This window comes from Sinocyclocheilus anshuiensis, unplaced genomic scaffold (genome assembly GCF_001515605.1).
Source record: "Sinocyclocheilus anshuiensis isolate Anshui unplaced genomic scaffold, SAMN03320099.WGS_v1.1 scaffold916, whole genome shotgun sequence".
NCBI lineage: Eukaryota > Metazoa > Chordata > Actinopteri > Cypriniformes > Cyprinidae > Sinocyclocheilus > Sinocyclocheilus anshuiensis.
The window spans coordinates 686,514-703,791 of NW_015548264.1; the positions used below are offsets into that span (position 1 = coordinate 686,514).

The 17,278-nt window shown below is 35.4% G+C and overlaps 2 protein-coding genes across 2 annotated transcripts in view; both read right to left on the reverse strand.

Annotated features, from left to right (window-relative positions):
- Window positions 1-259: 259 nt before the first annotated feature.
- pnpla8 (patatin-like phospholipase domain containing 8) lies at window positions 260-12,584 on the reverse strand. Its single transcript, XM_016443118.1, has 10 exons — window positions 12,479-12,584; window positions 9,212-10,251; window positions 7,905-8,054; window positions 7,645-7,796; window positions 6,834-6,928; window positions 6,579-6,750; window positions 6,004-6,061; window positions 5,725-5,919; window positions 1,642-1,840; window positions 260-613 (listed from the first exon to the last, which is right to left on the reverse strand). The coding sequence occupies exons 2-10, from the start codon at window positions 10,067-10,069 to the stop codon at window positions 339-341; spliced, it is 2,154 nt and encodes a 717-aa protein (XP_016298604.1). The 5' UTR covers window positions 10,070-10,251; window positions 12,479-12,584; the 3' UTR covers window positions 260-338.
- Window positions 12,585-13,972: 1,388 nt separating this feature from the next.
- Window positions 13,973-17,278, reverse strand: part of ccdc87 (coiled-coil domain containing 87) — a 7,821-nt gene continuing 4,515 nt past the window's right edge. The window contains exons 10-19 of the mRNA XM_016443075.1: window positions 16,864-16,983; window positions 16,619-16,734; window positions 16,399-16,528; window positions 15,743-15,864; window positions 15,371-15,486; window positions 15,238-15,269; window positions 14,813-14,977; window positions 14,611-14,725; window positions 14,342-14,484; window positions 13,973-14,260 (exon numbers count right to left, since the gene is read on the reverse strand). Of these exons, the coding sequence (XP_016298561.1) occupies window positions 14,021-14,260; window positions 14,342-14,484; window positions 14,611-14,725; window positions 14,813-14,977; window positions 15,238-15,269; window positions 15,371-15,486; window positions 15,743-15,864; window positions 16,399-16,528; window positions 16,619-16,734; window positions 16,864-16,983 (1,299 nt within the window). The 3' untranslated portion in view covers window positions 13,973-14,020. The remainder of the gene's footprint in view (window positions 14,261-14,341; window positions 14,485-14,610; window positions 14,726-14,812; window positions 14,978-15,237; window positions 15,270-15,370; window positions 15,487-15,742; window positions 15,865-16,398; window positions 16,529-16,618; window positions 16,735-16,863; window positions 16,984-17,278) is intronic.

Sequence of the window (17,278 nt, forward strand, 5' to 3'; positions counted from 1 at the left end):
TACAACCCAACAAATGAAAAGCAGCAAATATAAGTGCTAGCTAGTCAGTGCTGCCAAGGCTCTTCGTTTCAAACAAGATGTTCTTACAATAACAATAAAGCCTTAAAATCAAACTAAAACATTTTAAATCTTCATATGTGCTCGTCAATATGAGGCAACAGACTTGATTGGCAACATATGTAAAAAGTGAAAAGTGACGTGACATGTGGCCAAGTATGGTGACCCATACTAGGAATTAGTGCTCTGCATTTAGTAACACGCACAGTTTACCTTGTTATATGATGAACAGACAATGGAGAAAGTCAGTAGTTGAGCTAGTTTGGTTTAGAGTGTGAGTTTCAGAGTTTGGAGCGAAGAGGAAGGCCATCGTACATGTCAGCTTTAAGTTGGGCCCATTCGGCTAGTTTCTGAACGATGCCCTTTTCTTGAGTGAGAACACTAGCCACTTTCTTTAACTTATTCTCGTTACGCTCCAGGTAGCGCTGACCCTCAGCCTGCAGGAAGTCCAGCCTCTCCTGTCTGTTTTCATCCAATGATATTTCTTCACTCATGTAAGGGTTAAAGCGAAAATAAGTGTTCGGGGGGAGGAGGGCGTCCAGCATTGAGTGGACCTCTATAGTATAAGAAGAAGAGGTTTACGTAGTGAGTGACAAACAATAGAATAATAGCAATGTTTTATTACTGATTTATTATTTTTATGTTTCATTATGTCATATCAGTTTTCATTATTTCATTTTTTTCCAATAAAAAAATAGATACGTTATTATTTAAATTCAATTCAATTAAAGTTTTTTTTTTTACATTTCTTGTGTCAAAAGATGTATAATCTTTATTCTTATGGAATTCGTTTTCAAAGTGATGAATTACGGTTCAAAGGCTTTATATAAACTTTTAACATCAGACTGAAATGATCAGTGACCTTGTTAAAAAATGAACTTAAGCTGTTCGATTCTAAGTCTGGGATCTTATGGGAAATGCAGAGCTGTAGGTGCTACATTTTCTCATTATTCAGAAGACCCTGGACTTTCCTTTGTGGCAGATTCAACCAGGCATCATAACACAAGAAGATATCATTAGTGGTCTATGCAGTAAGACACAAATAATATAACAATGTTTCATTATTTAAAATGTTCATATCATTTTTTATTTATATTATACAATTTATTAAAGCTGCAGTCCATAACTTTTTTTGTGTTCAAAATTTACAAAATTTATATAATAAGCGAGAACACCAGCTCCGGCTACAATGTTCTTCCGCAAGACACACGCAGTTCTGTTTATTAACTGCTAGAGTGCCAGAAGTTACGGACTGCAGCTTTAAGTTTGAATAAATTTTATATAATTTATTTCAATGTTTAAATGGTTAAAATTTAATTAAACTATATTATTTATTTATTTTTATTAATTGAATGCAATTTAATTTGATTGTTACAGATGATTATTCTTATTGATTAATTTTCTAAATGATCCAATTCAGTTAAAATCAGACTGAAAATCAAATTCTCTGGGAACTTAAAATAAACCTCGGCTGCTCAACTTTGGGATCCTTCAAAGGGATATGCAGAGCAGTAGGTGCTACACACAGCACAGAACAACACAGGGGCAGTAGACAGATGTGATCATGTGACCCCATCATCTCACCTTCAGTGTCAGTGGCGCTGCTGATGACATTGGTGAGTTTGGTCTTCAAGCTGGTATAAGTGCTCGAGCTGGTCTTGCCTACTGTTTCGTATCGGCCTGTGCCCAGAGATACCACACACTGCACAGGTGTGTTGGGCCACAAACACTTGCTCTCATGGATGGCCAGAGTGGTAGGGTTGCTGATCAAGAGACCACCGTCCTGGATAAAATCAAAAATCAATCAAATTTTAACAACATCACAGCCAGGTATCAAGTGAGGTTCGTGTGTGCTCTATCACAACTGGAGAAAATAAAATATAGTATTTAAAAGAAATTTTCAGTTTCTGCCAAAATAACTGCTTCTATTCTTGTCCAAAAGCAAGGCTTCTTTGTGGATTATTCTTTGAAATACTAGAGGTACGACATAAAAAGGTGAATTTGCATTTCTAGTTGATATGATTATGGGAATCATCACTGTAGAGCATAATGGACACAGGATCTCTCTGCAGGAGACGTGGGTATGTGTTCATTTCACCTGAGGCATCAGAAATGCATTTACTTGGCATCATCCTTCTCTGTTTCCATGCCTCTCTTAAGGAGCACATCAGAGAAAACAAGATGAAATCGTCCACTAGACAGCATCCCTCATTTCTCTAGTATGCCCTACATTTTAGTGACACGGATACTGATGTGTATCAGTGAACTGCACGCTGCTTTCTGAGTCCAAAGATAACGAATGCTACCTCATCAAAGCAATCAAAAGATAATTAAAGGGATATTTCACACAGAAATTAACATTCAGTCATCATTTACCCATTCTCATGACTTTCAAAACCTGTATGACTTTCTGTCTTATGTAGAACACAAAAGGAGATGTTTAGCAGAATGTCCAGGCTGCTCTTTTCTATATAATGAAAGTAAATGTTGACCGTGCTTGTCAAGCTTACGGTTCACTCTGTTACTCTCAAAAATCACATTAGAAGACTTGGAACATGATGCATTAGTGATGTCCGGTTCGCGAACGAATCGTTCGATTTAACCGGTTCTTCTTAGTGAACCGGTTGAACCATTTCACCAAATCGGAGAAAGAACCGGTTCGCGGAAAAGAACCGAACTTCCCATCACTATGATGCATGAGTTATTTAGACTATGATGCTTTTATACTGTTATTTTTAGCATGAATAATAAAAATAAAAAAACAGGGAAAAAAATCCACTTTGTAACATGGTTATAATAGTTAACTAAACTACAACCATTAAATAAATAAATAAATGTTACTTGAACAATGGGATAAAATAAATGTTACCTGAAAAAAAAATTCAGCTAGTTGCCATTTTTTTCAGCTAGAAACAATTCTCAATTTCATGTAGTTTAACTAATGTACCTGTACTAAAATAAACTAAAACTGAAATATAAATGAATAAAACTGCACAGACATCATGAAAAAAAATTTTTTTAAATAAAAAAATAAAAATTAATTCAAACTATTAATAAAAACTACAATAGCATCTCAAAGATACTATTAACACTGCTTTGTAAGTATAAGAGCAGCATTAAAAACTAATTTTGTGTTCCACAGGAGAGAGAAAATCATATTTCCTTAATGGGGATGAGTCAACGATGACAGACCTTTCATTTTTGGGTAAACTATTCTTTTACTGAAAGAATCAATGACTCAATCAATGAAGAAGAAAAACAACCAAACAGTTGAGGACTGACTTCTTGTTTGATGGTAGAGAGTCCTTGAGGAGAGTATGCATAACAGATTACAGGCCTGGCATGTGGAGAAGAAACTGAAGAGCTATTCAGAGCAAGAGAGAGAGAGAGAACGAGCGAGAGATAGAGAGAGGTTCTGCCATTGGTGGCATTCGTATATAACCGGGCATCGAGTGCTTTGTTGGCAACAGGTTTTAGAGCCAATAGCCTCCACTACATTTGCATTTTAATGAGGACACATTCATCCCACACAGTAAAAACATACATCAAAACATCGCACAGCAGCTTTGAATGCGGAATTATGGAAAGATGAACCTATTGAATGTGCATTAAATGGGTTTGCTTGGCCCTTAAGCCAAAAAAAAAAATTTGAATCAGCTACACAGACTATTAGATGAAACATGAATACCATCTAAAAATGGTTCATTATCATCTTGTTCGCCAATAAATTAGGCCTTCCCTGAGGACAATGTCACTCCAAATTTCCAGTCTAGTGTTCTCCAAAGAACATTTGACCGCAAAATGAGGATTATATCTGATGGACGCATTAAAGCATCATGTGGGTCAATGGTACATAAGAGTGTCCTTTATAAAGAAAGGGAAGAATCTTTTTAAAGGAAGGACAATTTCTGGTTGCACCATAAGACTTTGATTTGGTGGACAAAGGTTTTCAACTATTAATAAAAAGTGAACAACATTTTGTTGAAATATTATTTTTATCTACAAATAATAATAAAAGATTATGGCAAGCGACTTGATAATCTTTTCAAGAATTTCATTTTTTAAATAAAGATTTTTTTTCCTCATTATATTAGGACATTTTTAACTTTTAACTTCATCATGTAATTTACCCATGTGATATAACAGGATTTTTTTACATTTTATTTTATGCCCCCAAAAAATGACAAAATGAATTTTAATTCGGAATCTAACTGTATTTTTATGTGTTTTGAATAAATTAATAAATTAAAATATATAAATGTATAAATGAACAGACAAGAAATCACGTTATTTACTTGTGATATACAGTGGGTACGGAAAGTATTCAGACCCCCTTCAATTTTTCACTCTTTGTTATATTGCAGCCATCAAAAAATATCAAAATTCATTTTAATTCATGAATGGGCTGTATTTTTTATGTATTACGCATAAATGAATATAGAAAATCCTTATGTATAAACTAATAGAAAAACAATTATGTCATTTACCCATGTGATATATCAGGACATTTTATTTCATTTTATACCACCTAAAAATATCAAAATGAATTTTAATTCAGAATCTAACAGATTTTTTATGTATTTTGAATAAATTAACAGATTAAAAATATGTATAAATGAACAGAATATTTATATTTTTTTTTAGTTTATGCCTCCAAAAAATAGAAATGGATTGTATTTTGAATGGATTCTGAATAAATTCATATAATTAATTTTTTTAAATATTATTTAAAAAAAATATTAAAATTGTAAAAATAATTAATTTATTAGTTACAATCCTTCACATGCTGTTTTATCCCACCATTTCTAATAACAGGCCCATCTTCCTATTGACCTCAGAACTCATCGGACTCTGAATGAATCTGGGCATTCATTTAGCTCGGTGACTAACAGCTTTATTGGCCTTTTTGGGACAACAGGGACATTGTGAAAAGCTGTATGCGAACTTGGTGGGTGTCAATAGGCAGACGGACAGAATGACGCCTTCCTAATGGCTCAACAGGCACCGCTGAGGGCTACGATTCAACATTAACGTCTGCCACTTGGCTGATGAAATCTCAGGCTGTGAGGGTGCGTTCAGTGTGGCAGCGGTGGGACCGTGCCAGTTTGAGCTGGATGAAGACAGACCTGACAGCTACTCAAGGGCAATGCAGACACATGAACTACTCAAAATCATACACTTTCCCTTACAAAACTGGTTTGTGTATCCACAAAAATTGATGCATATTGCAAATACGCAGCCACACGTTAAAGCTACGATGAGATTCTGAGAGAAGCTGATCAGAGAAGTGAGAGGAGTCTAAATAATCTCTCTGACAGCAATCTGAGAGCCGAACTGAAGTGCCCTAAGTGACAGCACTCAAGAACAACACTAATGAGTCTGAATGTGTGGCCCTGATGAGACAGCACAGGAAATAGCCTGAGTGCATGTATGTGCAGAGTTCGCTTTTCCTCCCTCTTCTTCTGACAAGAACCTAAAAGGGTTTGTAATGATTTTCAATACTGCAAGATGTCTGTGCACGGATGATGTCTCAAATAGTCAGAGCACTTGGATCTTAACATGTTAAAAAAGTCATATCATAATAATTAGCCTTAAAAACATAAGGATTAGTTGAGAGCAAAAAGGAATGTAATGCAGAATATGCAGACCGGACGTTGCGTGCTTTACCTGGTGGAGGTCATTTCCTAGTACAAATTCCTGGAAGTATCCTGGAGTAGCGGAGGATGCTCGAATGGCCTGCCACATTTTATGCTGGCAGCCGCCCAAGTAGTGTGAACGAACCCCTGGCAGGAAGTCATAATTCCTGAAGACATACGCCTTCAGCGGCAGGCCTCTGTTCACTATGGTGCTCACTGCTGACACCTAGAGGAAGCATTGAGGGATTTATCTAAACAGTTAAAATATGAGAATTGTATTTTTTTTTTACAAGTATATATTGAAACCCACCTTAGGGCATTTAGGGTTCTTGGAAGTCTCAATCATTAGTCCAGGCCCCATTCTTTCTCTGTTGAGAAACAAAACGTTCAAATAAAACTAAATGTAAACATTAAAGGAGCAACACATTGTACTACAATCACTTTACTGTATAATATCTCTATTTATTACTATTTATTTTTAAGTTTATTTTATGTGTCTCTTTACCTCTGTTATTTTATTATTATGCTACTCTATTTTTTTTATTACTATTTATTTTTGCTTTCATTTCAGCGTAGTTTTATACGTGTCTCTTTACCTTTATTATTTGATTACATTATATTAATATAATTACATATTATTATTTATTACTTTTTTATTAATTTGCTATTTCTATTTTTAGCTCCAAACTTTTGTTGCACTTTACAATGACAATAAAGTAAATTAAATTAAATAAATAATACAATTCTGTTTCATATGGGCTTGTTTACGTCACTTTTCAAATAACTTTAAAAAAAAATTCTAATAAAATTAAATATAATATAAAACAAAATAAAGTAAAAAATTAAAATTAAATAAAATAAAGCTTTTTCACTTCATTGTCTTACTTGAGGATCTCTTCCCAGATCTGGCTGTCATAGTACGCGTGACTCCAGCCCATTTTCACTGTGCCCACAATCAAGTTCTGTTTAAAGACATCAGATCCCAACTTCCGATAGAGTTCCTCACACTCATCCAGAGGGATCTGGAACACACCCAGCATACAGGCCAGGATGGCCCCTAAGAAAAAAAAAAACACAGATTTAAAGGAAGTTTCATTCCTATATCTAATAGACATTTTCCAAGTAGTTATAATAATATACCTGTACTAACTCCACATATGTAGTCAAACAGCTGATAGATGGGCTTCCCTGTCAAACTCTCCAGCCTGTGCAAAGCCTGTAATGCAACCAAACCCCTACAAAACAATTACATCAAATTACAGGCCTGCACACAGAGCATTTCACTGCACATATAGTATTGATCTTATAACATGAAACATAAGGATAAGGATTCACTGAAACAAAATAAGAGTAGTTCAAGAGTAGTTGACATAGATGATATCATGCACATTAACTTTTTTTTTTTTTTTTATTACATTTCAGGATATAAAAACGTATGGAAATGTGTGTACAAGGTATATATAAGGTATATATACCTCGTCACAGTTTATTTTATCACTACTTTTAATTACGTTTGAGCTTTTTGCTGCTCACTTCAATTCAAAACACTTAAATTTAAATATTCCATATAGTTTTTAATTGATAATTATATATCACACACACACACACAGACAACTACACATTTTAGTGTAGACAACAATTTAATTTTTTTTACTTAGATTAAGTAAATCATATCTTAAGAATATCATATTCCACTGCTGTGACTTTATTTTATTTTTAATATATATTTTATTTTACATTTTATTGTTGGTAAAATCATGACAAATTTAAAGTATGAAAATTAGCCTACGATGATGGACAACACCTAAAGGGATTGCAAAATTGTGTCAGTTCTATTTTTGGATGACCTACTTTTAGGTAAATTTGGGCTGACCTACTTTTATCTTAAAGTACTTTCACAATATGTTAACTTTAGGTTAATCATTTTCCCCAGCTGTCATGTGTCTGTCACCTGGTCCCTCCTCCGTCGATGGAGAGGACACGTATCCCTCTGCCTTTGACCGGGTCAGTGTAGCCCACCAGGGCCAGAGCCTGTCTCACTGCAGCCTGCAGATTGACGTCTCTTGCCTGCCTCAAACGCAGCAGACACGGGATGACCTTCTCCTACAGCCAGTGAGAGAAAGGACGAAATTAAACATAGAAAGTTATTGACGGAGATTACAACTTACAAAAATAAATCCGGATATGGCAGATGGTTGGACACAAACGTACAGTGACTGCCACCCCTCTGGTCTCAGGAAACTCCAGCAGGTGGAAGCTCAGTTCCTCCACCCTGCAGATGGTGATCTTCACATCAGTGACTCGTTGAAGACTCTTGACCAGTGCTCTGGTTCGGTTATCCACACTAACACGTGCTATAATCTACAGACACACAGAACAGTTACATTTAATCCTTAAACATTACAATCAATGTTTTCATTATAATCAATGTTTCAGCTTCTAACAAAAGAAAGTTTTGGGTGATAACTGGCCCCAAAATCAAAAGGAAATCATTATAATTGGCACAAAGGCAATGGGCCTCATTTACAAAACATGAGCAGAAGGCACTACAGTGGCATGCGAACGTTTGGGAACCCCTTGCAGAATCTGTGAACGTGAATAATTTTAACAAAATAAGAGAGATCATACAAAACGCATGTTATTTTTTATTTAGTACTGTCCTGAGTAAGAGATGTTACATAAAATATGTTTACATATAGTCCACAAGACAGAAAATTGCTGAAATTATTAAAATAACCCCCTTCAAACGTTTGGGAACTCTTGGTTCCTTGGTACTGTGTGTGGCATAATTTCAGCTATCTCTCTTATTTTGTTAAAATTATTCACATTTTCACAGATTCTGCCAGGGGTTCCCAAACTTTCGCATGTCACTCACTGTATATATTATGGAAGCCAATGGCTACCATCAACTGCTTGGTTACCAACACTCTTCAAAATATCTTCTTTCGTACAGGTTTGGAACAACTTGAGTGTGAGTAAATGATGACAGTCCATCTTTAGGGGAACTATCCTTTTAACCGCTATACTTTCGCATGCCACTGTACATGCAAATGTGTTCTGTTGAATAAATGTAGCATAATTAAGTCTTTCTTTAGGGCCAATACTTTTTTTGTATTGCAATAATAAAAAATAAGAGAAATAAAAATAATAGAATATATATATACACACATTTCTCAAACAATATTAATTTTTTATAGAATACAGATTATAATAATAATTTTATATAATAAATATAATACAATTTATATAATTATAATTTATTTTTCATCAAATATTATTTTATTTTTAATTATTATTATTATTTATTGATTTTTTCGCATAAAGAAAATTACGCCAACTTGTAGGACCATATAATATTATTATTTCATTTTGGCAATTTTCATTAGATCAACCCAAAAAAACTATACTGCAGACCACACTAAAATACCAAAGTTGGTATTTTAGTGGAAACACACGGCTTTCACTCAAAAAAGATCTCAATTAAACATTCTATTAAAATTACAATGATATTAATCTACCTTCTCCCTCTGAGACAGCAGTCTCTGTGCTTTCTCGTCTGCCTCTTTTTTCTCCTTGCTTTCTGCACTCTTTGCATCCTGGGACGCGGCTAGTTCAGATCCAGAGGTTTTGTCCTTCTCCACTGTGCCACTCTTTGAATCCGCTCTGAACTTTGGGACGAGGGGAGCGATGTAGTTTCCTACAAAAGCCTGGACGCTGGGCCTGGGATAGGACAGGTAATGACTGATGCCTTTCCTTGGCGATATGGGGATGGTTGAAACACCCTCATTCTGAGCTGGGGCAGAAGGGGCTTGTGGACTTGGGACAGAGCCGTCCTTGTCAATAGTAGGGGGCGTTTCTGGTGTGGATCTATGGGACACAGGCACCGCCATTAGGATATGATCCTTGCTACTTTTTGGAAGAGTGCTAGGTTGGATCTGAGATGGCGAGGATGCCGTGTCTCGTGACCTTTTGTCATTTTGTGTGTCACTTCCAAAGTAGGTATTGACATGTTCAGCCAGGTGATTGTACATTTCATCCATGTTGGTTGTGAACGCTGCGGGCTGAAAACGTTGCAGTGTTTGCTTTGCAACCGCACTGGTTGTGTTTCCTGCACTGCTCGACAAATTGCTGAGAGATTTTGGGGCTTCTTTATGAGGTTCTGTATCTTTTTTCACCTCTTTCTCCCTGGGCGGCTCAGGTGCTGCCATGGTCATGACAGCGCCGGCCTCTGCCTCGGGACATTCCACTTTAACCTCTATAGTTTTGCCCTGGGCGGCACCGGGTTTGAGGCGTGTGATCTTGGCGAGGAGGTCGGTGTTCACCGTTCCGCTCACGGCTTTGGTAACGGTGTCCAGTGTGCTCCTGATGCGCGACATGCGGCGAGGTTACTCGAGGGAATTCTGGGATATTCCTTGAGAAAACAGACGTGTGTGTGGATTGGGCATCAGAGCTGCTGAGCCCTGCAGAGCTCAGTCAAAGTTTTTGGCACTTCACATCCACTAAATAAGGACTCCATGATAATACATTAGGTAGGAGATTTTCTCATTTTAAAGGCAACCTGTAATGAGAAAGATCGTTATTTGTTATTATTAAATTAATAATGTTTAATATTAAGAAATCAATCATATGTAAGAAACCATGCAGAAAATCCTAAGAACTGCATAGCATTATGCTAAAAACAGCATTATGCATGAAGCATGAACAGAACGAGCTTCATTTTCATGAACAAATTCTCATTACTGTAATAAAGTATCAAAAAATGGTCGTTTTTAGTTCATACACAAAATGAAAACATAATATTTTATATTTATTTAATAATATTTTATTATTAAAATTTGCATACATTAAAATGATTAGAATTAGCTTACCGGAGACCTTTAAATAGAAAGACTGGTATTTGTTTTATTAAATTAATGATATATAATGTTACTAAGAATAATAAATCATCCAGGACATCTTACCACAATATTTAATATTTAAAGTGAATGAGTATAATGAAAGTAAGAAGAAAGTATATTTTGCATAAAGACAATGGACCTTATTCATGAAGCAAGAGCAGAATGAGTGCTTCATTCTCATTATAATAATTGTTCAACAGTTTTTACAACAAAATTTCTTTACTGTAACACAGTAACAAACATTATCCTGTCTAAAAATGAAATTTTAATATTAATAAAATGACATTTTTCTAAATGTAACAATATTTCATTTTTATATAAATAAAATAATAATTATATAAATCATTATTACTATTAAATACAATCGTATTATTAAAAATAAAAACAAATGAAAATTATTAAAATTAGCATAGTGATAAATGCCAAAAGAATATTAATGGTTTTGAAAATAGGCTTCATTTTCTGCATGCAAATTTCTCTCTCTCTTGATTTCTCATGCGTTATATTCAAAGTCGAACAGAACAAATGACAGAAGTAACTTAAGATCTCAAGTTTGTGAACGGATTGTTCTTTTGAGTCAGATCTTTTCAATGTATTATTGATTCAGTTCACAACACAGGTCTGAATCATTCATTCACGAGTCAGTTAATCTCACCAACTCGCCAGTGGTTAACAGCTCACCGAAGGCGGACATTTTCTATGAATAACAACTTAAACTTTCGGTTTGTTGCTGATACAAAGCTATGGTATGGTTTGAAAACTTGAAATACAGTTCACGGGTCATATGGAAATGTGAAGTCTCCATTCATTCAACTAAACATGACAAAATAACAACTTCGAAATGTCTTCTTTTGTGTTCCACAGAAGAAAGTATGTCATACAAATATTTAACAATATAAGTAAAAATGTGGTGAGAAAATCCAAAAATAACAGTGGAATATAAAAGTAGGCTACTAAAATAATTAGTCAAACATCGCGTTTTAGTGCGCTGTCAGTCATCACCATGGAAACCCACGTCAACATTTCAGAAACACTGACAGCTATGGAGATGGACAGCGCAAATAACGCACAATGTGAGCATAAAATCAAAACCATCGACTGGATCTCAAGCAAAGACTTCACAATCGAGATCGGAGAGCAACAGATCAGACATTACATGGACACATGGGAGATAGAGCAGCCTGGCTGGCTCTACAGTCTGAGGTTTCTCCAGGAGACCGAGTTGGAGTTTAAAACGCAGTACCAGTACGAAGCCAAATGGAGCATGCCGACCCCAAGCGCCCCGATCCCGAGAGTCACATCCAGCGTGTATTTCACCATAGAAATCTCCAGAATCAAACCAAACACACTGCCGGTGGACGTTCACTTCCTCGTCGAAACCAACAGGTCCAAACATATTCCAGGACAAACGAGGTTCAGGGAGAAGTGGCTGATGGATGTCATTGAGAGCAAGACTTTGCTGATGGACACCGTTGACTTTTAATACTTCAAAACTCAAAACATGTCAGTTTAACTCGCTGTTTACAAACGATCACTTTAAATGGAAATAAAGTCAAATGATTTAACTGATACTTCATAAGGAAATAACGTTACTGTAGTATCACTAAAAAGGTCTCATATTTACCATAACGGGCTGTTGTTTCTTTTTTGTCCGTGTACGTTAGCTCGAATCATCTTCAAAGCTAAATGACTATTACCATAATAATAAATTGTCATCTCTGTATAAATTGAATATGTTTATAGACAGTAATTTGTTGTTCATAAATGGATATTATTATTTTCAAGACCACTGGTGTTGTTTTGATCAGATAAGACTGCATGAAATAAATAATTCTGCTCTTTTAAGCCGGAGTTTGAAATATTAAGCATAAAAATATGAAGACGTACCCGCTGATTCCTTATTATTCGCTGTCATTTTGTTAGAAATATCTAGAACACAGAGAGGTGTATGAATCCCAAATGGAACATTTGACAGGAAACGTTTAGAAACAGAAAAGATGACGTGATGTGCACACGGCCAATCAGAGCGCCTCGAATCTCCTCTTCTCTTCTGTTGATTGGAGACATAAAAACAAACGGGAAATAGTGCACTGCCAACTACTGGGAGTAAGTGAAACAACACAACTCAACAAAAAACAAAATAAAACAAACTAAAAAGAGAGACAGAGAGAAAAGGTAATACAGTACATCATATTTAGAAACGTCTTATATAGAGGTGTATGAATCCCAAATGGTAAATTTGACAGGAAACGTTTAGAAACAGAAAAGATGACGTGTGTGCACACAGCCAATCAGAGCGCCTCGAATCTCCTCTTCTCTTCTGTTGATTGGAGACATAAAAACAAACGGGAAATAGTGCACTGCCAACTACTGGGAGTAAGTGAAACAACACAACTCAACAAAAAACAAAATAAAACAAACTAAAAAGAGAGACAGAGAGAAAAGGTAATACAGTACATCATATTTAGAAACGTCTTATATATCCTATATAATCTTTATGAACAAATAATGATTAGTTATCTAAAAAAGGTAATTGTTGCATATTACATAGCAGAGTACAGTAATACTGTCATGAAGGGGAAGTTAAGCACATAATATCTGTTACTATTCTGGTATGTGTTGCAAGATAAAAGAAAGGACAGTGTATTCCCTGTGTCTAATATATATGTAAAATATTGAACTAACAGATAATAAAACAAGTTAATAATAAAATAACAATTAATTTAAAATGATTATTTATCATTGGTAATTTCTACACTACATATAATTGTATATGTTTGTACAGTGTTGCAGGGTTATAATATTTATTTAAAATTAAAACCACTAAAATAAGATAAACACTTAGTGAACAAAATGTAAACAAAATAAATAAAAAAAAACTTATTTTATTTTAGCTAGTTTAAAAATAAAAATGACAAAACCACACAACAAAATTACTAAAACTTTTTAATTAAAATTGGAAATATTGAAAATATTAACATTAAAAATATTAATAAAAACTAAGAATATCTCAATGATTCTAAAATAACCCAACATGTATTTAATACGCAATTATTTGTAGAGTTGATTACTTCACATTGATATTGTTAGTTCTATTATATTATTTTTAGCATGCAATTTGTGTAATATAGACACTGTAAAACAAAATGCAAATTTTCACACAAAATGGATGTATGAAAAAATAAATGTATTTTTTCCCACATTTCATAATATATTTTCTGATTTTATTTCTAAGCTGCCAAAGTAAGGATATAGATACATAAAATAAATCATTTAAAAAAATGTACAAGTCTTAAGCCAACTCCTTTTCAAAGTCTGAAAGTTCTTCAGCAAACTAGTGAGAATATACTAAACCAGTAATCAAAAAGGTCTATAAAACTGACAGATCTTGCTTTATTTGCTAGTGTTTGGACTACAATGGTATATTTTTTAGAGTTCACAGTGTTGCAATAATTGGCCATTTCTCTCACAGTGTGACAGAGGTTGTTCCTGGAGGGTTTGATGGTTGCCTAAGTGAAGCTCCTTGCTTTGGTTCAGAGGAGGAAGCCTTACAGGCAGAGCCATCTGTCCATCTACAAACATCTCCAGAGACTGGACCCGCCTCTCCTGCTGCAGCCAGTACAGCATCTCAGTACGGTCCCAGCGCATCTTCTCTCTGTACGGCCGACCCTGTGACAACCAAAACAGCAGCGAGAATGTTAAACAGCTGCAGATAACCAATGGTGTGTAACCAAGCTTTGATGCACTCACCTTATAGCTGATGTTGTCATTGAAACGGGTTGTGATGTGGCCCATAGTCTTGGACAGTTCTTGGTCTACAACTGAAATCTGAGAGTTGAGCTTCTCCCTTTGACTTGCCTCTTCCATTCTAGCGATGGATGAGCCATTATAACCTGTGTATTTGAAAAGGATCTGTATTAGAGTCATTATCTTATTTGATTCACTTCGCAAGAATCTTTCTAAATCTAAATCGGCAAATTTCAAGTGTCAGAATTCATTTTTCTGTGCCTCTGATGCACCTCGCTGGAAAAATCTGTTGGGGTCAGATGCCTCCCGCTCAAAGTCTTCCAACCTGGAGAGCAAGAGCTCTCTCTTCTGGATCAACCGAGCAGCCTGCTCCCATGCAGCAATTGCCTGAGGGCACAAACACATCCACGTGACAACATAAATCCTGGATGAGAATGATGGAAAGCCAGGAGAGTTCATTATCATTATCTGTACCTCCTGCAGATGGTCCCTGTACTCATGAGAGCTGTATTTGATGGCCATGTCGAGTCGCTGTCCTTCTGGCAGAAGCAGGGCATTCCAGACCCTCTCCAGCCTGACCTGCATCTGTTCTCCATCCAGAAGTCCAGCAGCTGGACCTTCTCCTTCCTCTCCTTCAGACTGAAGAACATCAATCAAGCAATCAATCAATCACTCACTCAATCAATCAGTCTATCTGTCGGTCTATCTATCTATCTGTCTATTATACAAAAAAGTGACTAGAAAGTGACTATGTGAGCTAGACTGTGTGCTTCAAACTTATTTCTGCTAAACAGAAGCCTGTACTAAAAATAACAGCGACATGACATGATAGACGAAGGAGTAATCAGTGGAAAACAGAAGTGCTGTGTTAGATTATGAGGAAAGGAACATGAACTCACTGCATCTTGTATTTCCTCTTCTGGATTTTTCTCTGAAACAGATATTTCTGCATTCATTCATGCAGTTTTGGACACTAAATAACACATTTTCATAAATGTACCAGTATTTTTTTTAAAGAAAACTATAACATGCCATCCAGTTCTGGTTCCCTTCCCAGTCCTCCCATCTCTATGGTGTTGATGTTCCAGAATCCAGGAACAAATTCTTGTTTCTGTCTCCTAAGTGAACTGATCCTTTCCTGTTGCCTTCTGGAAGAGATGACGATCAGATAAAAATGAACTTTATATGAATAAAATAACAATACTGTATAATAATATACTGTACATTCATTAATATGTTGATGTTTAGCCATTTGTTGACTGTCACAGTATAATAAGTTGAAAGGATGTGTCATGGATGTTCAACATTTTACATTAGTTATAGAGAATAAAATAGTGCAAGTCATCATGCATCATTCTCATAGTAAATGTGGGAGGATAAACAAACAAAAAAAAAAACCCAGACCTTCTCCTTTCATCTCTCTGCAGCTGAGCCAGCTTGTGTCTCTCTGCCTCTTCATCATCATCATCATCATCATCATCATCACTGTCATACAGGTGAAACAGCACTGACAGATAATCAGAGTCCTTCAAAACCAGGGCACAAATAACACAAGCACAACTGTTAAAAGTCCACAAATCCTGAATATATTTAGCATTTATTACCCGTAAACCAGTGGTGGACAGTAACGGAGTAGTTTTACTTCGTTACTGTACTTAAGTAAATTTTTCAAGTATCTGTACTTTACTGGAGTAGTTTTATTTTGAGTAACTTTTACTTTTACTTCACTAAATTCCAAAGCATAAGATCGTACTTTTTACTTCACTACATTTCATAAAACATATCGTTACTCCTTATAATATATCACGTGCTCCGATACGCAGAAGCGGTGTCTGATTCAAGAACGAACTGATTCTTTTCAATTAACCTTTTAAAATCGGTTCGCAAATCGCACCAAACGATTCATTCACGAATTAGAATGAACCGATTGCAGTTGTTCTCGAGTCGACAACTCACTGATTCAAATGATCCGTTTAGTGCGAGTCTCCATTTACTCAAGTACTTGATTTGTGTACTTCGTCCACCACTGCCGTAAACACACACTCCTATTATAAACTAACCTGATTAGAAATGTAGTTAAGATAATCATCCATTGATAGTTGACACCTCCACCACTGAAACCAGGCTCTGTACGCTCGAGCGGTCGTATTCACAGGCCTCTTCCTGTTCGCAGCCCTCTCTGCTCTCTCACTGCATTTATGCAAATCAATTAAAGATTTGAGATCATTTTGTGATGTGAAAGAACCACAAATACACACATAATAAGAAAGAAGAAAGCACCTGTGGGATATGCTGTATGGATTGGGCCTCCTGAGTGATGGGTTCATTAGTTGGTCATTAATCACTCTTTTTGGGCAGAATGTGACATTTGTCAGGGCAGGCTCAATCCTGGAGTCCTTTAAAAAGAATGAATGCGTCTTGTAATATGCTCAACTTAATGATATGAGGATGTTGTGATATTTCACCTATAAAATATCTACATTTGAAAATACCACAGCTAATCCCCAAGCCCTAAATCAACTTACCTCATCAAAGTGGAAATACTTTGTTGAAATACTTTTGCATAACTCTTCAAAGACTTTGCTTATATCCATTTTTTCTTCAACCAAGTTCTGATCCATCAGAGTGACCGATGCGGAATCAATCTAGAGTTTTAGAATTATTAATATAAGCCAAATGAAATTTCAGTGTCTATTTTATAAATGAGGTCTGGATCAAATATATTAATATATAAAAATATATATAAAAAAGAAAATTAACTATATATATCAGTGTTGTACAAATAAATTGAGATAAAATATAACTATTAAATGAAAAACTTAAAAATGGAAGGATTAGAAATGTTGCCTTGGCAGTTCACGGAAATAAAAGTAAAAAGTCGAATTACTACAATTAAAATTAAAACTAAAACCAAAAGAAAATGAAAAAGAAAAATAGGCA

Coding starts and splice junctions, on each gene's coding strand:
- pnpla8 (XM_016443118.1), bottom strand. CDS start 10,069: ATGTCGCGCATCAGGAGCACACTGGACACCGTTACCAAAGCCGTGAGC. Junction 6,062..6,578: donor ATCTGGGAAGAGATCCTCAA/GTAAGACAATGA, acceptor GTTTCTCAACAG/AGAAAGAATGGGGCCTGGAC. Junction 5,920..6,003: donor AGAACCCTAAATGCCCTAAG/GTGGGTTTCAAT, acceptor TGCTTCCTCTAG/GTGTCAGCAGTGAGCACCAT.